Source organism: Anser brachyrhynchus (assembly GCF_964034855.1).
Source record: "Anser brachyrhynchus genome assembly, chromosome: 8".
NCBI classification, from domain to species: domain Eukaryota; kingdom Metazoa; phylum Chordata; class Aves; order Anseriformes; family Anatidae; genus Anser; species Anser brachyrhynchus.
Window position 1 is genome coordinate 30,050,047 of NC_137702.1, and position 26,588 is coordinate 30,076,634.

General features: G+C 38.8%; 1 protein-coding gene across 5 annotated transcripts in view; it reads left to right on the forward strand.

The window, feature by feature from the left end:
• Nucleotides 1-26,588, forward strand: part of PLPPR5 (phospholipid phosphatase related 5) — a 104,045-nt gene that overhangs the window by 33,160 nt on the left and 44,297 nt on the right. For all 5 annotated transcript variants that reach the window (XM_080602526.1, XM_080602525.1, XM_080602527.1 and 2 more), the window contains 4 exons: nucleotides 5,976-6,108; nucleotides 8,449-8,699; nucleotides 16,856-17,032; nucleotides 18,724-18,843. In XM_080602526.1, coding sequence (XP_080458652.1) covers nucleotides 5,976-6,108; nucleotides 8,449-8,699; nucleotides 16,856-17,032; nucleotides 18,724-18,843 — 681 coding nt within the window. The remainder of the gene's footprint in view (nucleotides 1-5,975; nucleotides 6,109-8,448; nucleotides 8,700-16,855; nucleotides 17,033-18,723; nucleotides 18,844-26,588) is intronic.

The following is a 26,588-nucleotide window of genomic DNA, read 5'->3' on the forward strand; positions in this document are numbered from 1 at the left end:
CAGTTATAACTGTTTGGTTAATATGTGCCTCTCGCTTTCATACAGCATTAACATCATTATGAAATGAGCAACATATACCATTGTTACATGCTGACTGTATGCAATGTATCACAGAGCAGTAAAGGATATCTATCCTTTCAGAATTAACATTACTGTTTCATGGCATATAGCCATACTGCAAAGAAATCATTAAATAATATTTCACAATTAAACATATAACCTTATACTGATATTTTTCTTTTGTAAATGGCCATGAATACCAAGAACTGTATTAAAATTTTGATTTTTTTTAAAGAGTATATTGTTTAAAAACAAAATTTACCAGAAAAAGACTTACTGCCCTCCCTTCTTTTCTTGAGAAAGTAATTTTTTTTGCTATACTTTCTCCTATATCTTCAGAAGTTGCTATGCAGTATGGTGCTATATCTTTATGCTGAATGCAAGAGGGATATTTTCTATTTAATCAATAGCAGACAGATTTATCTAAGATTTATTTTTTCATTTTCTTCAAAACTCCTGGTCATTTTTTACTATAGAAAATGTGCTCCTGTGGAAATCAACCCAGGCATTTGCTGTCAGTTTAAGCAAGCAAGAAGCAACGAGAACAAGAAAAACACAAAGAAAATGGTCTCTAGGGAAAGCTCTGCATAATGAACTTGAAATTGCTACTGCTGGAAATACCGTTTCTGCTTTTCCTGCCAGGGCTGTTACCTCACACAGCAATTTTAGCTTAAAGCAGGGAGTGGAGTTTATCTACAGCATCACTGAAGACCAAGGTTTATGCTGCTAGATTTTCCAAACTCTAGAGACCACTATGCTCCATGGCATGTTGATGGCATTTTTAAAGGGAAAATAGGCCAGGCATAGCCACGGGCTTGCTCAATGGTGAGAAGAAAAGATAATGAACAGGAACAACAAATCCTATGGAAGCCACATTTTTAAAAGAAATGTGCCCCACATTTTTCAAGTGGGGAAACTTGTAAGTGAAATTAATGGGGAGGCAATGCAACTTAAATGATAACAATTTGCTTGGAGATACAGAGGTAATTGCCAAGATTTTAGTTCAGATTCCCAGCTTCCCTTCTACCTGTGAAAGTAGTACAAGGAGGTTCATTTTAGACTAAAAGGCAGAGCTGTAGGCTGAATGAGATCTCCCTTACCATGTTACGTCTTGCATATGGTCTCACAGAAGCCTTGGTTAGGGTTTGAATCTTGCCTAAAAGAGAGAAATACAATGAATGAAAAGGAGACATGAGACAAGAAATTACAGTGCACAGCATTATCCACAGTTCTTCTCAACTCAAAAGCTTCAGAACACAGATGAATATTTAGTAGTCTTTTTAATGCAATAACTGCTTTTCAGTGTTACTCATCCATCTGAGCAGTTGCTGTAGCTACAGCATAACCCAGAGAATTGGCAGAAAGGGAACCGTGTATTCTGCCACGTTCCCTGGCCCATATGAAATATTTCATGAATGTTTGTATATCCAAAAGCAGATGTTAGCAGGAAAGGCCTATGAACATGTACACACAAATCCATTTCCTAAACCCAAATGCAGATGGTCATTATTATCAACCTTAGGTTTCAGAACTTTCTTGTTTAAATACATGAATGTACCCTCAGATATCTTGTCACCAAATGCGTATTTAATCCTAACTTGAATCCTGGAGTTTTATAGAAAGTTATGTCATATATGAAAGGGTAGTCCATACAATAAACCTCATGAGTGGTTTAGTACTCTAGAAGTGCTGATTCAAGGTCATAAATTTGCATAGGTGCTGGCTGTTAAAAATCTTACATGACTCTAGGGAAAGCTTTTTTAATGGAGTCAGTTTACTGGAAAATCAACAAGGTCAGAGCTGCTCTAGTTCTAATATTTGGAATGAGTCAGGTTTGACATTTCAAGTTGAGAAAACTCTGAATGTAGAACCAAGTTAAGAATATACTGGAAGGATGTTTTGGAGAAGGGCAAATTAGATTTTTAAACTGACATGCAGTGCTAAAACTAGGAACAGTTTGCCTGGATTCAGAAAAATGACTAATACAGGAAAAATCTGAACTTATTTGGGAGGAAGAAATCAGCGTAGGGAATGTGTGCAAAACCTTTAAACATCCGGTGCAGTAAACAAGGATAGGGACAGGTATTTTGTGTCCTGAACTAAATATATTGCTAGTACAAAGCCACCATGGGGGAAAAAAACAACCAACAACAACAACAACAAAAACAGCTAGTAAGTTAATCAGGAGCTAAGAGGTGAAAGAAGAAGAAATATTAATTTTAGATCTCAGATCTCACTCCTCCTAAGCTGAGTTCCTGTCTGTTGAAAGGGTTGTCACATTGCAGAAAGGGTATGATTGCCATGGAGATGATTAGAACTTTTCCTATGATTTAGATTTTGCTGTTAAGTCTATGGTTAGTTCTTCTTATCTTTTCTTTTTGTGGAAGCATGGAAAATCTGAATGCTTAGTTACAAAGCGTGTATTAATACTAAATTCAGGTGATTTTTTTTTATCTCAGGTCATTTTTTAATCTCAGGTGATTTTTTGTGTTCTTTCTATTACACGTCATACTGTGAAGCAAGACTAAAGGTATTCTCGGCAGTATCACAGGGAAGCTGTAGTAGAACAGGGAGCTGATTGCTGTATGTTAGAGCTTAGGCCAGTGCCCATAGGATAGTACTTCTTGTCTTGCTGTTTTTCGTAACAGCTATGTACATTGCATTTTTATCTAAGGACTGGGAAAACTATATATTTATGTTCTTTAGAAAGCCTGTACTTTGTACTGTTACTGTTCAGGTGAAAATTGTTCTTTGTACTTCAGTACTATGGCTCTGTGTCAAAAGGTTTTCTCAGCCTTTGGGAAGGATCTTCTTTGCTTTTAACAACTGTTAAAATATCTGTGAGCTAAGAATTTTAATATATGTTACTCTTCATAAAAACTGTAGTGATCTACAACAATATGCACCTGTCAGACAGAAGAAGGTAAAAGATACCTCCAATATCCTCACTTTTTTATTTCACTGCAAATTACATTTCTGTACCTGAATTTGTATAGCTCTGTCCAAAAGGTTGTTGACAGAGCTTTCAGATTCTCCATAGCATTCCTCACTGTCAGTTTTGGAGTATTCCAGAAACTCTTTGCCCTGAGACTCGTTGAAGAAATGCACAAGTTATTCTCTTGTCCTAAATGACATTTATTGACTTGTTGCAGCTCACATATGGAGTGCAAAGGGCAGTACTAGTCCCTGTGATAGAGGAGATACAGAAATTATTTCCTCCTGGAATATGCCAGGCATACAAATCACAGTAAAGGGCAAAAGGGAGATGGCTGTTCCTTTCCTCTACCCTTTAGAGCTGACTATTGCCAGTGGTGCCAGAGAGAAGGGTGAAGGGTTGCACTGGGTCTCCTGGGACTTACTGTGATTGGAGAAGATTTTCCTTCCATTTCTGAAACATCAATAGGCTGATTACTGAGATGAGCTGTGCTTGTGGAGAAGGCTGGAGGAAGGGAGAACAGCTTATTTGAGCTGCCAGTACAGAAAAACACAGAATCTATATTTATTGCCAAATTCCAGAAGGATTCTATCAAAGTAAAGCCACAGAAGCACAGAAATGAGTGCCTGTTGTGCTCAGTGGTATATCCCACCCAGATTGCTTCTGAGCGTAGTGCACTAGGCCTGCTATAGCAAATATTTTATCATTGCTTAATTCTGCCTTGTTCTGACCCTTGCACCTCTAAGAGCATTTTTGTTTAGCTAAGAACTTGAATACGGATCCCTGCTATTCTTGGAGTGGTGGGTTTTCTTCATCCACGTCACCATCAAAGATGGGAAATGTAATAAAAGGAAATTGTTGCTAGCAGCAAGGAACCAGATACAGCTGATGAAGACAAGTTGTTGGAAGTGACCATCTCTTTTTGTATAACTGAATGAGCAGTTATTCCATTTGCTGACCCCAGCTTCTCTGCAAACCAGAAGGAAAGAACCCTTGGTTATGATCAGCAGATTTAGAGAGACTGCTCAGAGCAGGAGAGTTGACCATGCTGGCTTCCCTTTTTCTGGATTCTGCTTTTTCCTAGAGTTTGGAAATCTGCAATAATTTCACTAAAATTTATTGGGTTTGGTGGAAAAAAAAGAAAATCAATTAAACGGGAATGTTCAGATTGCCTAGTCCCTGATGTGTCAAGGGAGTTGCTGTGACTCAACATAAAAATCTTAGTGTTTCAATTCTCATCTTTATTAATCATATTAGAATTGTTTTTTGGTTTTTTGTTTTGTTTTTCTCATGAGAGCTGTAGGAGTCATTGGGCTGAATTCTTGTTATCATTGTCACAATTTTGATGAACTTGGATTGAAGATTGAGTTGCATTTCATAAGTGTACTGATCATTTATTAATTATAGGTGAAAGAACTGTACTTCAGTATGCAGAAGATTTTCTTGCATCAAAGTAGAGAGTGGATACTTGTTAGTTCAGGTACTCACATTTCTGTTTCATCTAAAAAGGCTACAAGGATCTGAAGCCAGAGTAAAGTAATAGAAGATGGCTTTTTCTCTGACAAACTGAATTTTGCTTGTTAAACGCCACCACAAAGTTATTTTTATTTGTGCCACATTATTTATGAGAAGCCCTTTTCTCCTTTTTGGGTCACAATTTAGCCAAAAGTCATCTGTGTATATTCAAGAATAACTAAGTAAGGTCATTAATTGCATTCTCCTGGTTGACAACAAACTGTGTGTATGAGCCATTTCCCACAGTTTTCTTTAAACTGTGTGTTTGGTTTTTTTTTAATATAAACAATGCTGTCTGTAGAACTCTTCATATCTATACTGATATATGAAAAAGTTATTAATTTTCTGTTGGGTCAACGGGTTAGAAAACCTAGGCAATTAATCTGATTTGACAACATTATTTCTTGTATTTGTGTAGCATTAATGCTTTAATTTTGCTGGTCTTCATTCCTGTTTAGCAGTGTGATGTACCTATCAGTAAACTTTAATGCTATTCACACAGAAGAGAGAAAGCACCTTTTCTTTAAGTCCCACAGTGAACCAAAGTTAGAATACAGTGGCCATCTCTACGCTTTTTGATCATACCTGTTCTACCTGCAGTAAAGCTTCAATATAAAGCTTAATAATAAAGCTTAGTACACGCTTACGGTTTGTCCTTGGCTATTAAGGCTGAATACCATAATTGTCATAAGTAAATTAGGAGTCATGTTTTCCCGTACAGGTAAATACGTGTCTTAGAGGGGATATTTTACATTCACAATCTATATTTTTCTTATTTGTGAGTGTGTGAGAATTTTTAACCAATTATATTGTTCACGAGCTATAGACAAGAGAACTTGGTGTAACGAATACAAAACAGGCCATGCTTAATGTTAAAATATCCGTGGCGACACTTTGTTCAAGCTTAAGAAGCAAAGCTAAAGCCAGGCTAGATAAACTTAGGTGGAAAAATATGGATCAAACCCTGTTAAGTATCTACTGGCAAACCAGTTCTCTATTGTGAACTGGAGCTCTGTTGTGAATTTTTCTCTGCGGTGCAAAATCTGGAGCCCACCCATGTGAAGTGCTGAATGTTAGTGAAAGCCATGTCGGAACAGAAAGTGTTCAGCATCTTCCAGGATTGGCCCTTACTTTGGTCCCCATACTATGCGTTAGGAAGCTTGTTTTTCTTGAACTACTAGTTATTCTTTTTTCCCTCTTCCTGAAAACTAGGTTATGTTTTGTTGATTCCAAGTCCTGGTTATAGAAGTTCATTCTCTCTTAGTGCAGATAAAGTATAGCAAGCCATATGGCCTATTTTCCTCCTAAGAAGATTAATTTACAGAACTTAGATCACTTATGTTTCGTTTTGTGCTGGTTTGGTTTTGTTTCCTTAAGATGAGATTGCCATCTCTGTAATACTAGTATATTTTGTTTGCTGTAATCTGATGTACCATTTTTCTCCCCTTTTTCTCCTCCCCCTAAGATTATCGCTGGAGAAACTGCAGTGTTTTGTCTACAGTTAGCTACAAAGGATTTTGAAAACCAAGAAAAAACAATATTAACTGGAGACTGTTGTTATATAAATCCACTGGTGCGCAGAACCATCAGATTCCTTGGTATGAGCAAAATTAATGTTTCCATTTTCTGAATCAAGTATGTCTTAAATTTGACGTGGGGAAAATATTCAGATAAACAGTATTTCATGTGTAGTCTTAACTTTGGTGCAATGGCTTCTTTCCTTTTGGGGAGCAAATTAAGTTTCTTGGAATTTTGGATTAAAAAACAGTTGCAGAAACAGCAGGAAGAATAGAAAAAATTGGGACCATGAGAGGCAAAAGACAACTGATGAGCCCTGACTAGGGTGAAATGGAGAAGGGAAATATCCTTATGCCATATCTATGGTCAGTAGTTTCCTTTTGGTTACACACACATACAGCAGCCAAAGTTGAGGATGTTGGGATATAAATGTATGTCTGAAAGCAAGCCCCGTTAAGGTACTTTCCCAGCCTGGAGCATATATTATAATCAACGATAGAGGACTGAATTAAATCCTTAGTCCGCTGAAGTCAGCTGTAACAACAAAACAAACAAAAAAACCCAACCCTCTCCCAACTTCAGTAAATACGAAATGTCATGCTTTCTACTTATTTCATTGGAATTGTATTTTGGGGAGGGAAGTACCACCACGAAGAATGTCTGTTGAATATTCCCAGATGCTGCTTTTTAATGCATGCAGGGATGTCATAGCAGGGCTCAGTCTGTCAGTTGTTTGCTTCTCCGTCCTGCTTGTATCTAAGAGAAGCAGCTGGAGCACGAAGCCCTGGGGCAGCTGATCCTCTGTGTGCCCCCGCCGCTGGGGGAGGAAGGGGGCGTACAGCTGTGTCTGTCTGCGCAGCGTTTGTGCGACAGCTGTGCCCACCTTCTGCAAGCACGATTGCTCACTGTCACACAGGAGTGCTGGAAGTCATTGAGGGTGAGACTGTCTTGCATAGATCCAGAAGGGGGGCGGGAGAGATGCGGAAGAGCTCCTCCTGCTCCAGTTGCTCTGTGCAGGGGCTGTGCAGTCAGTGTCAGCGCTTCCTTCCCGGTTGGTGGGCCCTCCTTGCTCACAGAAGCAAAAAACAAAGCTGGTGGGAGGGCAGGGATGAACAGCGGCCTTTGCACTGTGCCACCAGGCAAGGCATCACTACCCATTATGCTCACAGAAAGCAATGTGGCCACCTATTCTGGGGCAGTGCACATCCCCAGGGCTTGCTGAAAGAGCCCTCCTGTGCAGTGCCTGGGCACAATCCTTTGCTCACTAGTGTCTAGCTGCTCAGGGTGAAGTAATGCTAGTGTGACCTTGCTGACCAGCCAGAATCCCAGAAACCATGCTTGGTATTCCAGTTTTGCAGAGGAAAAAACACTGACCTTTAAAAATGCACATGCTTCTGTGGCATCGTGTCTGCTGTGGTGTGCATCCATTAATGTCTTCATCCTCACGGTGCCCCAGGAAGCTGGGAATAGCCAGAACTCACACTATATTCACAGGGAGTTGAAGTATGGGAAGGGCAAATTGATTTGCCTATGGAAATACAGGAAATCTGTAGCTCAGGTGGAATTTGAACACACATCTGCTGGCTTAATCTCCCAGTCAGAGTGCTGTGTTTGCATTTCTTTCCAGAGCTTGCTTTCTGCTTCCAAAAGGATAGAAAGAGACCTCAGAATAGGAGAAATCTGTTTTCTTTTAGATCATCAGATACATGCATTCCTTTCTAATGAACAAGAAGTACATATGCTTAATGCTTTGCTGATATGTCTGATTAAAAACATGCTTTAGCATAAGAAGCTCCTCAAATATATACATATTTAGCTCATTGTGTTGATATTATGATTCATATGCCATGCATAGAGTTGTACCCAGTAGCAGGCAGATGAAGACAACTCGTGCATGATAGTATTAAATTATTCAGTACTTCATCTTCCTTACAGCTGAGCGAGAAAAGAAAATGTCCAGTATGTGTTACATTTTTTTCAAGTTACCTCACCACTTAGAGCCTGACTTCTCTGGTTCTGAAACAGATTTTTGGGGTGAAGAATTTGCCTTTGTCACTTCTGTTTGGTGAACATAGGCAAAGGCTAGATGGCAGCATAGCTAGCTATGCTGAACAGGTGGAGACACATGGCTAGGGGGCTCAGGAAAGCAGGCTGTTTGTACGAGAGGTGAGCATACTCCCCTGAAGGATGGAGAGAGATTGGGTGTGTGGGTATGTCTCATCATCATTTCTGTGGTTGTGTAGGAAGTTATAATCTCCAACATCATCCAGGATCTTTAGGGTACAGTCTTGCCTATGTACACTTGGGAGTTGTTCATGTTCTTAAATGGAAGAAGCTGATTTGTTACTGCAATAAATATTATAATATGTTGTCCTGGAGTGAAATTGTCAGGATATTTAACTCTTTGTTTCCCTCTTTAGGAATTTACGCATTTGGACTGTTTGCTACGGACATCTTTGTAAACGCTGGACAAGTAGTAACAGGGAATCTTGCACCACATTTTCTTGCACTTTGTAAACCCAACTATACAGCACTTGGATGTAAACAGTATACACAATTCATCAGTAGTGCACAAGCCTGTACGGGAAACCCAGACCTTATCATGAAAGCCAGAAAGACATTCCCATCCAAAGAAGCAGCACTAAGCGTATATGCAGCTATGTATCTGGCTGTAAGTATATTGTGCTATTTAATGTCACTATAATTTTGAGAGTACGTGTCTCAAACTATTGGTGGGGGGAGGAATGGAGGGAAAATAAGACAACTACTGACTTTCGGTTTTCTGTATGTAAACCTTCTGTGTGTTACTGTGAAGCCTTTGAGAATTTGATTCATTGACTTCATTTTGAGAATTACAGATGTAGTGGTCCTCTCAGCCTTGAAAGCTAAGGAAGTGTCTAGGGCAATGCAGAGGGAGAATAAATTGGTTAGAATGGTTATTGGTGTAGGATAACCAGGTTCTTGGTTTACTTTTTCTCTGTTGCCAGAGAATCTGGGAAAAGGCTGTGTTGGGTGGTAAAGAAAAAAGGTTGGGATTATCTGTGACTGGTAGTAGTCCCTTTCTTTTGTCCCTTGTTTTATCTGAGTACAGATTAGTAGAATTGCACGTGGCTTTGGTGGGGTAAAGCAGACGAGTGGGTACATGTAAGTGTCTGATCTCACAAGTTTCCTGGATCTGTGCGTATCCGTAGGTACTAGAATTGATATTTATAGGTACCTCAGTGCTCAGGCTCTTATACTGCATTTAAGTAGGCTACAAGACAGTCCATCGTTTCTTCCCTCTCTCCTCTCTGACACAGGGGGTGATGAGCAGGGCTGGGACAAACTGCTGTTTACTGACTGGCATCAGAGCTGGTGCTGAAGCTATTCAGAAGTGCTGGGAGGCAGGTGAGAGGGCAGTAGTCATGAGTCTTGCTCAGATAACTCAGTGCAATGTTCCCTGGCTTAGTCTGGAGCGCATGTTGTTCCTTTCACAAGCAGAAGAGCATTTTCTTAGTTGACTCTCCCTGGGGCACCCCTGTGGAAATCTTCCACCTGACCTGGGCTTGCAATTGCATTCCTTTATAGCCCACTGGAAGGACCCAAAGCTTCCCTCGCAGTGTCAGTGGGGAGCAAGGCAGGCGTGTGCCTCGCTGGTCATGGCAACAGTCATCCCTTCTGTGCCCGATGTATTTCAGCAGTGGTCTGTATGGGGGTGCATGTACCTATATGTGTGCATATATATATATATACACACACATACATACACACACGTGTGAGTGTGTATTACTTTTGAGTGTGTATCACTTTTGAGCATATATATTTAATAAACTGCCTTAATTCTTGATTGATCTGGAAGCTGATACTTGTCAGCTGATACTCGATACATGGCGGCAAAGATCTCAAACCCATCCACAGGCAGCGTGCCAACACCGTGCTTCTGGATATGGTTTTTGAGACAGTTGCTTAAAATCTGCAGCCCTGACAGCAACATTTATCTGAAGTTCCTTGTGGGCAATGCCACCTAGAGATGTGGATTATCAGTTAGTACAGGAAAAATGTTATCTGCAAATAAGAGATGAGCAATTAAATTTTATTCTAACTTGAGGCAAGTGTAAGACTCCTAATAGTATTGTCTTTATTTGGGGAGATATCTGAGGCTTTGCTTCACTGAAACATACCTCTAAATTTGGTGCAAGCTATTTTAGAAAATATTCAGCTTTCTACATTTTAATTGCTCCTATTTTTCTCATCCATCTGTAAAGATGGATTTCCACTGTTGCCATGAGTCACAGTAACTAAAGGAAACCAACTGTTCAGCTGCTGCAGAGCAGAAAAGAAAATAGTATTAATACATTTTTTTTTTTAAAGTAGGCATTAATAAAGCCTAATACCTAGCATCATGGCTTTTGATATGAGCTACGGTACTTTAAGCAAATTTTATGGTGTCTCTGATTAACAACAATCAAAAGTGGAAAACAATGTGATCTATTTAATGACTTCATAATCTTTCCATAACTGTGAAAATGGATATATCCCCTGTCACTAGTTTACCACTGCGATACATGACAGTGTCATCCCTTAACTAACGCACTGTGAACTGCTGACGGGATTTCTGAGCTCTTACAGGCTGCCTGAAGAAATTAATTACTATGATGTATCAGCTGAGTGCTAGCCTGAAAATTTAGGTCCTTGCTGCAATATTGTGAGTCTTTTAAAAAATAAACAAAAAAAAAGATCCAGTTGCATTTTTGCAGCTAAAAATACAGTTTGTTACACACCAGGGAAAGAAATGCAATGTTCTAATATCTGAGGTCATGTCCTTACGCTGTCATGATGTTTATTGAGAAAGTTGGCCCTGAATAACAACTTTCTCATCGTTATTCACTGGAGAAGAATATTTAAACAGTAGCCTAGTCTTTGTATGAACTGTGGTACAAAAGTTATTGAGAGCACGGACATAAAGACCTCCATATACTACTCAGCTAGTAGCATGAGCATATCCTTTCTGATACAAAATGTGCTTTCTTTTTGGTTAACAGAAATATTTGGGGGAGAGGGAGGGATTGTTTCAGAATCCTCCCTGGACATTTCAGCCAGCTGTGTGCAAAATGAAACCAGCTCGAAGACATAAGCAGGCAACAAGCTGATCCGGCGTCCTTGCTTTCTGAGGTGGTGACGTAAACAGACAGACTTCACTGATCAGTCATATTTCACTGATCAGCCCATTTGAAAACAAAACCTATGCTTTATCTAATAATTCCGTGGTCTTGTTCCATGTAAGTGCAGCCATGTCCTTATCACCTAGCATCTGTGCATATTGTCCTGTTAACAATAGCTTTTTTTCATCTAAGTTCTTGAGTTTTCCTTTTTCCCCCCCTCCCCTCTTTCGTGAGTGGGTGGCTGCTATGGTAACTTTGAATTCCCCTCCTGCTGAAAGTACAGGCTTTTGCAAACAATTGTACTGCTAATATTTAGGCCTCTCTGTCGTGTTTGTCTCCATTGCTTTCTCTCAGGACCTATCGAGACTCAGCAGCTGAAACGGTGAATGGCAGCACTATGGTTAGATGTCTTCTCTACCCTGCTCCAAATGTGGATGCTTTCAAGGATCCATTACTTACCTTCTTAAGAGTTTTAGGTTTATTTATCCCTAGTGTACCAAAATCTTCATAATAAACTATCATAAATTATTCCAAAATCTCTACCTTAGCTGGCTGGATATTTTCTTAGCTGTCTGCTCAACTCATCTTAGATCTCGTGTGTGTGTGTGCTGGAGTTGGGATAATAAGTTGACTGCATCAGCATTCACTTCTTATCAGCATTGCAATTCACCCCTTCTCAGCTGAACAACATCTGCTGACATAGGTATTGAGGCAAATGTTGTGGGTTTATTAAATAGAATATAATTGTATGAGGCACATTTTAATATGCATAAGCTGACACAGCCTGGACGATTAGAGAGATATTTTGAAGCAGCCCTTATGCACATACTTTTTTTTTTTCTCCACAACTGACACAAAAATGAGAAGTCATGAGTCTTTTTTTGGTAGGATTTTAAAGTGATCTATGAAGATGTAGTCAATCTATTCCCATGGATTTAAATATGAGACTATGACTAACAGTTGTCCTTTGTTGCTGCAAACCTAGGGGATTGATCGTTGCTGGCTGTAGTTTAAAACAAATTTTGTTTAATTCTACAAAATGTTGCTTTTTCTTACTGCATTGGATGAGCAGTAGGCAACTAACCTATCCAAAGCACGAGTTTTGAACTTGATGCTATCAGATACATTTCAGACTTGCTTTGGATTTGTAATGATAGAGGAGCAGGTTTAATGTTTTGATAATTAACATAGCCCTTAGGTCCATGGGCTGCTTTTGTTGCTCTGTACTGTGAACCCCTAGCCACAACTACAGCCTCAGGCAGGGCTAGCAGATGAAGCTGACAAATAATTCTTTCCCATCTGCAGAGCTTTTGTTGGGACCTTGATCTTCTGTTCTGCAAGGTTCTTGCTTCTGGACGTTGCTGTATCATCCCTGTTGTTTAATGTGTTTATAAGTCACTGGGAAAAGACAACAAGGCGGTCTGGGTTACAGTGCTGGCAACGTGATGATGACGCTCTGCCCAGTGTCACTCCTTGATCCAGTCTTTAGGTGCAGGTCTCTGCTGATCTCTGAAGATCTTTTTCTTGAAGTGCCCATTTGGTTCCCGTTCTATGGGTAGCTGACAGGGGCATGATGGGCCTCTGATAGGCTTTAAGGGAGTATTGAGTTGCAACAGAATCCTGGAGTCTGGTTTCTTGTTGCCTTTTTAATTTTAATTTTTTTATTTTATTTTATTTTTTGGGAAGTTGAAGGATTAAAGGATTTTGGAAGCTTTTCAGGGACAGTGTTAGGAAAGTGGAATTTCTTTTTGGTATATGGCTCAGTGAGTAAAAGTATCCACTGACACTGATTGTACAGCTCTTCATATATTGGATGCTTCAGACTGGATAGCAAAGTTACATTACAATTTGGTTTGGGGATTTATCTAAAGACCTCTGGAGATTTCTTCTCAGTCAGGTCTTCATTACAATTCAGTCGCTCAAGATAATGACCGCTGTAGACTGAACTAGTTCTAGGTAATATTCGGGTGTATCTTACGGTCTTGATAAGTTGAAGAATACCTCTTCCGGTTGCTTAAAATTGCAACTGTGGGGAATTCTTAATGGGACACTTCATACTAAGTTCCAGCATTTCTAGAACTTTCTTTTCCTTTTGCCAACCCAAGCCTCTGACTTTGAAACCCAAGTTTCGCCAAGGGTCTTCAATAATTACTGTAAAGTGTATCAAGAAAACTGGAGAAGTCTTCAAAAGAACTAAAATTTTAAAAAATCTTCAGTGGGCAGTTTTGGTTGCAGTGAGGCCCAGATGATTTTAAGGATAGGACTGTGGTTTGCTCTGGTAGTAATTTGACCCAGTAATTCCTTCCAATCAAGGAAGGTGGAGAGCTTTTATATTACCAGGCAGGATTCAAACTAAGCATTGAGCTTGGTTGCAAACTACAGCCTAGCCCACTACTTTTCCATGTTTTTGATCTCTTACTATCTCTTTTCTTGTAGCTGTGACAAACGTTGAAAACTGTGCATTCCTCAGGTGGAAGATCTATAACTTATATTACTTGCAGGAGTCTTTTTTTTTTTTTTTTCTTTTAGTGCTAGTACACTATAAGAGCAAAACAAAACATGGTCATGTTTATTTGGAGCACTGCCTGGGACAGGTGCCTGTACAGTGATTCCTCCCATGTCCGCTTGTTGCTTCATGAGTCATTTTTCTCTGCCCACTAACAGACTGGTTTGTCCCTTTGTCAGTACCCCCTGACCATCTGCTTCAAGGGGAACCACAACAGCAAGCATGGAGGGCATCTGCCTCCATACTTCCTGGGACTCAGTCTGAATTGATCAGACAGGAAAATTAACCCTCCTCCTGGCTGGTGTGCCCAACCTGATGACTAGCTCCACTCTAACTAAAATGGAAGTCTGGGACCTTGCTACGTTTGTGTCTGTGTACGGAGCTTTTCTTCCAGAATCAAGAAGAAGAAAGCTACTTAATTATATTTTATTTTTAATGCAAATCAGATCTTTGACTGAATTGACTGATTAATATATAGTACTAGAGCTGCTAGAGGAAAAGTTTAAAAATGGACGTCTGTGAGTCCTGACTTGCAGGATTCAGTGTTTCCTATACAGAGCTTTGAAAACGTGTAGACTTGTCAATGCCATATTCCAGTAAGAGAAGTTTGTCCTGTTTCTCTTGATTAATTGAATACTGTCCGTAATATCTTGGTGGCCGTCCTTTAAAGAAAAGATAAAAATGGTACCTGTGCTGGCAGATCCCTCTGGTTGTTGTGAATAATGGACTGGGCATGGCAATCTTGCCTGTGTGCATAGGAAGGGACTTAGCACATGGGGTCTTTGTTAGTCACATGAGGCACAGGATAAGTCTGCAGTTGTTTCTGCTTGCTGAGTGCTTTGTCTGAGTAAAGATTTGAAGGACATGCTTATTGTAAAAAGAGTTACTGAGAATTTTCTGCAGATCACTCTGCAGTTCAGCTTTGTATTAAAAATGTTGAAGTTTGACTGAAGTACTGAAGAATCAACTATTTACATTGTGTTTTGACTTCATTAAAATTGAGATCATCTTCTTGGATGATGACTAGGCGTTACAGAACTGAAATACATCACTAAGATCTACCTTAAACAAATAACACCTTTTTGGTTTGAGCTGATTTTTCCTTCTCAGTAGTCATTTTGAGTGTATTCCCCAAAATAGAATTATATGCAAGATAGCTTCCTGCTGACTTCTGTGCCAACTTCACCCAAGCTATATATGAAATGTGGTATCATTCCTGGACATTCAAAATACTAGACTATTTTCTCAAGCACCAGATGTTCTAACACATAGTGTTAACGTGGGTAACAGTGGCAGTATCCACAAGTACAGCAAGACTCGCTCAAAGAGAGGGTTGCTGGGTGACTCAGCATGCACTGCCCTGTAGCTTGAAGGAAACTGCTGGGGCTAAAGAGCTGGCAATGAAAGTTGCAGTTATCTTGTCAGCATTCCACGTGGTAAGAGCAACTCACTGAAGAAGAGTTTGCAAAAAAAATTAAGGAGCTAAGATTGAAAGGATAGTCAGCGAAGGGAGAAACACTATTTCTTAAATGAACTAGGAAGGAGAAAGGATAACTGTGGGTTGGAAGTACAACCCTAAACTCTTTTTTTTTTCAAAACTTTGCACTGTTTGCACTAGTTGAAAGCATGCTATTAGTCTGCTGTTTGTCACATAAGGTACGTTAAGGTACACATAAGGTACATGTAATGTGTGTGTTGCAGTACTCTGCTGTGATTTTAAGCTGCCTGCTTATGTTTTTTCTTTTTTTTTTTTTCCCTATGCCTTGGTTATTTCTCTAGTGTTTTGAACAAAATGACTGGCAGATGTTCTTATCAGACAAGCTCTGACCACTCCTTCCTTCCTGGAAGTTAAATTACCCTAACTGTAACCACACTTCCTAATATTTTTCTTGACTGGATTATTGCAGCAGGGCCTAACTTGTTAGTGAGCTAATTCAGATCAAATTTCAGACAGTGAGAAACAAGCCAAAAGGCTTCCCACTTGTTAGCCAGAAAAGAACCAATTTGTTAGTGCAGATTCATCTGTTTCCCTTTGCAGTTCAAAGTATTAACATTACACAGTTTGAGTTTCTAGTGAACCCCCACGAAGAAACTTCTATTCTTCAGTCCTAAAACTTATAGCACTTTGTCTAAATGTGAAGGATTTAGGGATTTCGGTCGTTTAGCTGCAGAAGGGTCTTCTACAGAAAGTAAATACTCCCCACCCCCCACCCCACCCCCCCATCAAAAACCTATTCATCTGAAGTATTATTTTTCAGGGTGAAGCGTTCAAACAGCTGTAATGCCAAGATTAAATATAAACAGGAGAATGGAAGTTCAGAGCTTTGAAATTCATTTCTCCCATGGGGCCATCAGAATTTGGGAAGCTCTGGCTTAAACCCTGTAGTCCTTAATGCACCTGCTCTTAGGGAAGAAGAGCTGCTCTATTACCACGCACTGCTTTTAATTCAGTTTTACTGCACAGGGACAGTTAGACGGCAAGCAGAGGAGAGCTAGATATCTCAATTTCTTGGAGTTTGTATAAAAGTTTCTGTATTTAGGTTGGTTTATGTGGGGAATTAGTACTAAATATCTTCAGTCAGTGTCTGTGAGGTATGGGGATGTATCCATCCAGCACTGGTTGAAGCTATTACGTTTTGTTTATATGAGTAGATGCTGATATCTAGTTCAATTTCCATTGCTTTTTGACAATGATCTTGGAGGTCTCTTCCAACCTAGATGATTCTGTGATTCTGTGAAGTCTCTAGTTAATAACACGGAGAAGCCATGTATGAGGAAGAAAGGCATTTGCTAGTAAAAACAAGGCCTTGATGTAGCACCTTTCAAGAGATCTCTTGCTATTATTGCTAACACTGGGTAATGAAAAGTCAGTCTCTCTCTCTACTTCTCTGCATAAATAAATGCGTAAATTGAGAACGATAGGATAGAATTGTCTAATTTGTGTGTTCTTTTGGGGGCTTTTCAGGTTCATGTAAGCCATAAAATTGCTGTGGTCTAATTCTTATTCTGTAAGAAGAGTTTCCTCTGAGAAAAGGGTGTGAAGACTTTATCTTGTGTTACACTTTCTTACTTTCTTGGTTCTTTATACCCTCCCACTCCCCAAGTTTCAGAGATTCTCTTTACCAATTAGTAGAATATATTGTCAATCGGTCTTAAACTTTCTTCCTTTCTACTTTTCAGATGTATATCACCAGCACAGTAAAAGCCAGAGGAACAAGGCTTGCAAAACCTGTTCTGTGTTTGGGCTTAATGTGCTTAGCTTTCCTTACTGGAATCAACAGAGTAGCAGAGTATCGAAATCACTGGTCAGATGTAATAGCAGGATTTGTAATTGGAATATCTATAGCAGTATTTTTGGTAAGTGCATATTTGTGTCACTTCTGTTGGAAAAATATCAGTATATTGGTTTGTATCTCCTAGCAAGTATTAGTAAACTTGACTTTTCAGACAAAGAGGTGATTCTATTTTTTTAATTATCAATTTCCTTAGATATATTTACATACATTCAGAAATATCAAATAAAGGGTTGATCAAATTATCTGTTTTGACTTTCTTGTAAACCAGACTACAGAGTTTCAACCAATAATTTTTGCATCAAGCCCTACTTTAAGCAACTACATATCCCTCAGAATAACATCTATTCATAATTTAATTTATAAAGCATTAAGTGCAGTATAATGATACCTACACTGAATAAATTGTAATTGATCACCTACGCTGAATTGATACCTACACTGAATAAGTTAATAATTTTCTGGCTTTAAAGTAATCTTCATGCTCCCTTTGACCTTTTTTCATACTAATTCAGGCTTAAATTGAAATTCTAAGTTATTCTCAATCAAAAATTCTTGTTTAGCTTCTTCCTTTTCTGGAGCTGTGTTGCAATACCAGATCTTTAGTCACAGTCCAGTGTCTGTCAGAGAGCTGCCATTAATCTATTTATCACCTTCACCAGTAACTTCAGTGCAAGACTATAGAATGGAATAGTCACTCCTGCTTACTGCCTGCAAGTTTGTCTGTCTGACAGCTTGTATTAGTACTAAATATAACTTTGAAATATAACTGATTTTTTTTTTCCCCATGAAATTTCTTTTGATATTGATTATGGGATCTCAAGATCTTGATCTCAAGATCTTGGATCTCAAGATCGGCCTTGGCTGTGAACTCACACAGGAATGGCTGAGGTGGGCATTTTCACTCATCTGATAAATGTGAGGGCAGCTTTAGGTCTTCTCTAAAATATACTTTCTGGCACTTCCAGTTGTTTCCTTCAACACAAGGTATCCTGGAGCTGTATTTGTTTTTGCATTTTTAAGTTTTTGTATTGTGTTTGTGCCCCTAAAGTTATAAAATAGAGCACAAAAGAAATCTGTCCCAGCACATTTTCTTATATTTTGTGCTGTATTGCATAAATTCATTTAAGTAACATGACATCAAATTTAGTTGTGTTTTGAAGATAATACAGTTGGCAAGCATTGTCTCGGCTGAGTGTCTGAATTAGTAGAAACCCGAACAGGCTGCTGTATGCCACATTCCTAAATGCCTATGCGAGTCACTACTACACTGCTGGAATGGAGTTTAGATCAAACCATTCAGTGATCCTTGCCTTCTTATCCTCCCTTTCTCACTCTCCATTTGAGAAATTATTTGCTGGTCAAAAGAGTTCTGTACCATTCTTTGATGGTACAGGCCTTTCAAAGGCATTTAAGGTTATTACCATATTCTGCTGCACGTGCTCTGGATGTTCGTTCATTCATATAAATTGCTAATAAATAGTATTATGTTATTTAGCTTCAGTAATGTATTTGCTTTAGGAGGGCTTTCTGGTTCTGTGAGAATGCATGTATCAAAAAAAATTTACTTAAATCTTTTGTTATGAAATATTAATTAAGAATTTTTTTGTAAAACATGAACTTCATGTTTCTTTGTTTCTACTGTAAGCTGTGACTAAAGCTAGTGTCAGTTCTGCCTAATTATGGATGTCATGATCAAAGCTGAAAAAATGAGTTGTTCCTTAGCTATTCTGTTTACCTTCTAATCGCTTCTAGGTTGTTTGTGTGGTAAATAACTTCAGAGGACGTCAGCCAGAACATGAACATTCTCATATGGATAATCTGGCCCAAATGCCCACGATCAGCATACCCCGAGTAGAAAGCCCTTTAGAAAAGGTAATGTCTGACTTTTTGAAAAAAGTGACTCAAAAATATGATTTTAGGTAAGAACATACTAGCAATAGTCTCCTGGGTATGCCAAGATGTTTTGCATGAGTAAGTACTGTGCTGTTTTTAAAATTTATTTTAGTTTCTTGTAATAAAAATTTCTTTGCAAAGATGATGTTGTACTACGCAAATGTTAGGTAAGGCTATATCTGAATAATTCTTTGAGCAAACAAGCCCTGAAATAGCATAATCAAATAAAGAAAATATTTTAGGTATTTTTACTAGAAGGAAAGTTAGAGCTACTAATGCAAATTTTTAACACAGTTCTACTTTCTAGTGACTCTACCTGTCATTAAAATCTCTTCTGTATGCTTATGTTTCAAGATAGTAAACAATTCTACTCTGTTTAGGGCACCAAAAGTATTTTTCTACGGCATTCTTGTAAACCCATATTACCACTGATAATTTTTCATATTAAAGCAAGAAGAAATGTTTTTAACCACTTCCCAGACTGGGTTAGTCACTTGAAAGTGGTAGAAGTTGTCCTTTAATAAGAATTGCTGCTAGCCCTAGGTTTGTTATTTATTTCCTTCAAGGGAAAGATTTCTTATCAGAATAGTCTAACATGCCTTTTTGAACTAAATGTGTCTAAGCTACTTCTGCTGATATTTTGTCATAAGGAGGTCACAGTATCATTTGCTTGAACAAGCATTTAGACGATGAATGTGTATCTTCAAAATAGTCCATTCAGTAAGCTCCCTGTAAAATGTCAAAACGAAACAAGGTGTCAGTTGGCCTAAGACATACCATATTAATAAGCGTGTCTTATTTATGTGCTAGGCTCTCCTACAATAAAAAAAAAAAAACACTTGTGCAGCTCAAAAGCCATCACAGATCATAAATGTATATTCTCTGCAGATTCTACTTACCAGAGCAGGCTGCTGAATTTTTTATTTTTATATTTTCTGGGGATAAAGACCTCATGTTATTTTAGTGTTTCTAGTTGATTTGACACCCTCTTATCCATGACAAACAATGTTATTTTTCTAATACTAGGCCTAGGCAAGACTGAGACGATGTGGGGAAAGCTATGGGAAGGGTGGCTGCAGGAATAATATTTGCCCTGCTTGAGGATGACCTCTATCATTTGCAAACAGCCCAGAACTGTATTATATGAATGGGAGTCTTTCCTTGTGAACGCTCATTCCCATGGCAGTGGAGGGCAGCTATTTTTCATGGGACTTCTCTCTAGATACTTCAGTCAGGGGACTGCCAGCAAGGTGTTACACTTGGTGAGATCTCAGTATATGGCTTCATCTTTCTCTCTGTTGCAAAGTATTTCTTCTTTCTAGACAGAGAAGATGAGATGGGAGGATGATTATGTAGAGACTTTGTGTTAGGAAATGCTTTCTTCTGTTTCCACCCTCAGAAAGTTTGAATTGGAATTAGCAAATAATTGATGAGAAATCTACTTTTTTTTTTTTTCCTGAGTACTGCAGGTGGTGAGGTGTGGTTTGTTTGTTTGTTATTTTGTTTTTGTTTAAATGTTTAGTCTAAAGTTTTGGATATAATCCAGACCCTATTAAATGAAAGTCACTAGGAATAACACTTATGTGAAACTAGGGTCTAAACTGAGCAATCTCAATTAACTACCATCACTGGAAGAATTATTAACATAGTGTTTACTTTTTAGCTATTGTCTTATTTTACATTCTTCATTCTCCTCTAGAAAGAGATTGGTGCTGGATGATTTGTGTGATACTTATATTTTGCCATGTGCAAATTAATTTTCACTATATTTCAGTTAGGGTTGTTTTAATTCCACAATCTGAATGTGTATACATTCCTATTTGGCATATTTTAGATATGTTTTTCTTTATTCTCAGTCTGCAAGCTCCTGTGGTAGTATTAAAACCAGCTTACTGTCATAAATTAGCTATTAAGAGTAACAGATCCTGACTGACTGAAGTTATCATGGGCTAAAGGAGTGCTGGGATGAAGCAATGCAGCTCTGTTACTGGTATTTAAAAATGATAATCATATGGGCATTTGGGAATAAGCAATTTAAAGATGCTGTCCTAAAGAATGACTTCATTAGAAATCCGTACCAGATGGGACCTCTCTCATTGCAATTGTTTTAAATTCACCCACGAGTGAATAAGCACATGGTACATGGCATAATACACAGACCTGGAAACATTTTATTTTTCTGTTTCCAGATCTGCTACTTGTCTGTTGCAGTGTTTTGTTTTCTTTCCTGCTGGAGAACCAATGTGCTTGGCGTGCTCTCTGTGCTGCCACTGTCTGAGCTCTGGTGGAGGTCAGGAGCCACGTATGAAGTGCACTTTAAGCAGGAATATATGTACTTGAAATATTCTGAATTGGGATTTCTGCTGGTTAAGGGTAGATCACTGTTTGCATGACACTTCTGTTTAATTGTGGTGCATGCAGATGATGAAGCTGTTCTGCATGGGTACCCACTTCGTATGCACTCAAATAAAACATAGTTGCAGAGTGTCTCCTTGAAGAATCCTTGCCAGAGCTGGCTCAGCAGCGCAGACTTATTGCTTTCACCTTAACTACATTCATCCATGGAATTAATGAAAAGATTGAAAGCCAAGAAACCTAATCACTCACCCATCTGCTCTTTCTTCTCTTCTGTCTCTGACCTTCATCTCTTGTAAAGTAACTTGAGTTTGTCAGCAGGCCCTCTGCTACAGAGGGGAGGCCCTCTTCCCACCACAGTCAAGGTTAGAGACATTTGTTTTTCTGTTATAAGGGTTCCTGGGAAATAGGGATGTTCTGGGTGGCACCCAGAAGAGTTTAAAGTCCACCATCATCCAGTGCAGTTACAAACTTTTCCCTATTTCAGGGGAGACTGACACCTTATTGTTTCATGCTGAAGTCACCTGAAATTGTCTAGGGCTTACAGAAGGCTGGTACATGTTTTGTAGTAGCTGCTGACCATGCTAGACTTTTTCTTAGAGGTATTCTGCCTTTGAAAAAATCAAATACAAAGGAAATATGGTGCATTTTAGGATGAATTGAGGCAGTAGATAAAATTCTGAGGGTAAGAAGAAAAAAGAAAGTTTTGGGTTAGGATAGGCACTATAATTCATCTCCTAAGGCATGAGATCACTGTCTGATCAACAGTGCTGTCTGCATCTGTTCGATATTATTTATTTGCACAGTACTCTGTTCAACTGCTGAGCTGAATTTATCCCCAAAGCCTCTGCTTGGCATCCCTTCATAGTGTTACTTCTGTCAGCAATGCCTAAACCACATCCCCAGACACAACCACCACTCTTTTTTTACGGTGAGATAGCTTGTACTCCACCCATGTGAGATTGCTTGTACTCCACCCATGGGACTGACTGTCTAGCAGACTGTGAACAAGAAACAGGTAGTTTACAGTCTTTTCACCTTTACAGATGGGCCACCAGTGGTGGTGGTTGTTTTTTGAGACACAGTCACTTTTAAGTTTTAGTGATGATAAGTAGTTGGAATTCCTCTCACAATATATGACATTCTTGTTGCCTATCATACCAATTACTAGTGATTGTCAGGGCTAATTGTCTCAAAAGTCTTATAGAGTTTGGCACCGTAATTCTTGTTCTATTGTGTATGTGCCAAAAGTTATGGTGGAGATGAAACATTTTAATTGTAATAAGTATAGATATTGTCCTGGATCCCTCTTAAATTAGACTTTCAAAACTGTGGAAGCTTTTTTCCTTCTGTAATGTGTTTTCTGTTTACTCCAACTTGATTGTTCATGAGATACAGAGGTCTTAAGCATTTTGGTACTAAGGGATCTTTCACTGGTGTGTGTGCTTGTGTATGTGCAGCGTGGCAGGGGAGTCTGATCTGGTCCCTGGGGCTCTCTAGTGAGACTGATGGCTCGTCACTGAACTCACAGGCTAAATGCAAAACATGAGGATGTCTTAGGTCATTGTGCTATGATAGAATGGGAGAGAGGGTTTGTGTCTATTTTTATTGCTCCAAAATATTTTAGTTGAGAAGTATCCAAATACTGCTGTGCTTTGTGTCCATTAGTGTATGTAGGTATCCCTACAGGCAGTGTTTTAGTACATGCATGTGTGATTTCAGGACAGCTTGACAAGAGCTCATGTGCTTACATTAGCCTATGGGCAGGTTTTCAAATTTCTGTAGTCATAGTGGTTCTCTTGATAATACGTTATGTTAAAGGAGACACAATAAAACACTGTTTCACACACAGAAACACATACCCAGGAGAGGCAGCTGAGCAATTTTGTTCCAATCTTAAAAACTTGAGTAGGGCATGAACACAAATCTTTCTGCTTCGACCTGGTTGTAGGGGATTGTAAAAGAATTATCTATTTGAATGCAAACTGTGATCACAACATCTAACTTTCAAATAAAATGTTTAAACATAGGAAATGGAACAATATATTCAGTGTGACCTCCTGAAATATACATGTTGTAGGTGTTAAAGAATCAAGGTATTAGTAACAACCAAGAAGATCCTTTGCAACAAAACTCCTTCAAAGCACGCATCATTAGGTTCCTCTCCTGGATATCAGGAATGGACCATTTTGACCATCTTCACATAAGGCAATAAACATGTGTGCAAGAGTGCACTTAAGTGTTTGTGTATGGAATTAAAACAATGTGTGATGGCAGCGTTCTGTGCAGGTCTGCAATGTTTTAGATGGGGAATTTCACTTGAACGCATTCTTTTCTCTAAAAACGTGGCTTGTCCAGTAAAAGCATAAAATAAGCTTTGCTGACCAGGAGAATTTTATGGTAACTAAAATATAGTTGTTACTGTTTTTGCCAGAACTACTACAGTGCTGTTTTTCTATTAACAAACCCTACTACGTGAAGAACTACAAACAATTTTTCATATTCCTGTTTTCAAAAATAGAAGAATTTTTAAGATGATGACTATTTCTGATTATTTATAATTGTATCAATGAGAACAGAACAGAATTTTCAGATTAAAAATGTTAAATATAATGAAAACTGCAAGTCAGAAAGAAACTTGGTATGGACTTTTTCAATTATTTAACATTATCCAGATATGGATAATTTTCCCCAGAAACCTGCACTGAAGGCTTAGCCTTTTAGCCTTTCATTTTTCTGTTAGTGGTGTGAGAGCATGGTTATGAAGCGTGCTTTGTTTGCGGTGCTGACACCAAGCTGATGCTGCCAATTTAGAATGAATAATACAAAATCTGGTGTGCAGGTCTGTGAAACTGCTGCTTGTGAGCAGCCCCTCAGCATGCTCTAATTCTTTTGAGTGCTGTAGGTGAAATCATGTCCCTTGAAACTGGAGAAGCTGAGGTCTTTCGGGTGTTTCGTGTGTGTGGTTTTTTTGTTTTTTTTTTTTGCTTGTCTCTTGCCTTTGTGCCTTTGTGGAAATCTTTGGCTGACAGTGATTAGTATCTCACAATGAACTCTGTCACAGTGCATCTGAGCAGAAGATGGATGCTGGTTTGTTTGTTTGTTTGCTTTCCTGTGAACTGTCTCAGCAAAGCTTATTTGTAGTTTTGCATGAGAAGGTAACCTATGAAAAAGCATGAATACGTAGTTCCATGAATCAATATCCATGATTCTTGCCATTAGAAAGTCATTAATTTTGACCTAGTTATGCATCATCCTGCTGAAACCATTGGAAATGAATCGACAAATCTTCACTAGAGTCCAAATCAATTGCTTCCTGACTGAGAGCTTAGCATTTCTCTCTAAGAGTTTATTGAGGAAGGCGGATTTTCTTCTGCGTGATTCTGTTCTGTGCTTTGCATATGCTTCCATGGGTGGTGACGTGCTCATTTTGAAAGTAGAGATGGCAGGAGTGAGAACCACATTCACCTTTCTTAAGAAATAGTTACCAAGCCATGAGTTAATGGCACTCAAAAGACCGTTTGGTTCCTGCATCACTGGCAAATGTATGCCATTTAGAGAAAGGAACACGATGTGAAAGAATTAATTAGAATAAATAACAAGAAAAATACATTTTTCTTTAATTCCTCATGTTTAACTATCTTGGTTATCAAAAAAGTGAATAATTTTAGACTGTTGCTAGCTTAAGTTGACAGGATGATTTGGGGATCTAAATGAAAAATAAACTAAATACAATGGAGAAAATGGCATAATGTCCTCGTAGCAATTCCAGACTCATGGAGGTTGCCCAATGCATCCTCTTTCCTCTGCTGGAAGCAGAAGATGGCCAACAACTGAAATGCTTTGAAATGCTTATGTTTTATTTTCCAATTAAGAAATCTAATTTTTCTTTTATTCTTCAGTGTCAAAATCTGTAAACACTGACTAAAGTCTAATATTGTTTACTGAAAACACTTTCACAGAATGTCGCATGCTGATTATTTTCTTTCCCAATACTTTTAAAAAAATCTGCTGTCTATGGTTTAATCATTGTTATTCATTTAAAATATATTCATTCTGCTTTGGAGAAAAAAAGTACATGGTTAGTATTTGGTGTTCCTCACTTGTGAAAGCTGTCACAAAATGCGGTAAGGATGTTTCTAGAGCTAAAATCCTCAGTACGCACAGAAAAAAAAAAAAAAAGAGCTCCTCCTCCTGGCCACAGTACAGTCATGGCACAGGGAGAGGAGCAAAGCTGCCAGCATGCTGGGACAGGGGCAATAAGAGGCAGCTCTCCCATGCCCCCGGTCCGGGTTGCATGTAGATTCTTTTCTGAAGTGTGAAAATCGAAGACACTCGTCCCCCTTCCCCCTGGCTCTCTACAGACTGATGGACAGATATCCAGACATTTCAAGGAAGAACTGAGAAATATAAACTTGTGTGGTGGCCAGTGTTTCTTTCCAGCACTTCCTATGGTGTGGGAGTTTCTGAGGGACTTAGAACAACTTCCCTTAAGTAAGAAACTGGAGGTATATCCCAATCTCTGACAGTTATCTAAATCCCTGCTTTCTTTTCAACTTGTGGCTGCCTCCTCTCTTCTCCTGACTTTGGCCTGCTCCAGGCAGTGAGGGAAGGTGAAGAGGGAAGGTGATGAGGGAGGTCTGCAGTGCTCTGTGTGGTTGCAGTTCCTTCTGGGTGCCCCGGGGATGAAGAAGAAACATGTGGCTTAAAATGGAGACACCCTTTTTTCCTTTTACATATTGCATGTTTAAAAACCAACCAAACAAAAAGACCAAACTGGTGGCAATCAAGGATACTATGTACCCGCAGGCAACATATGGTTCCTTTGGATCCTACGTGTTCCTGTACATTTGAGTCTTCCTCTACCAAATTTCTGCAGAGGCACTCGCTTAGGTTAGAGCAAGAAAAAGCAGCAGAGCTGTTTGGGATTCTAACAGCTTTACTGTGCCGAGTCACATGTAGTAGTATCCTGAGACACATATTTGAGTTCATAAGGATTGTCCTGTTGAAGGAAATAGATTAACATTGCAAGTGAAGAGGCCCCTAGTGATTCTGAAGAAACTTTGAATACAGGTTCTCAGCTGTTGAGTGCTGTTTTACTTCCTTCCATGCTATCGAGCTCATGGGGAGCAATTTGCATTTTTTTAAATAAAAAAAACAACATTGAAATTGTTTTAACGCTGAAATAGAATATTATAATTTGCCAGAAACAGTCATTTTCATTTTGCTTTCAATTACAAATATTTTACCAACAAAACTACAGCTAATTCTATTATTCACATTATTTAATTAAAAAATACACGTAAAACTAAAATATTGTAGAACCATCACACCTAATTGCTTTGTTCAGTGTAGTTACATATACAGTC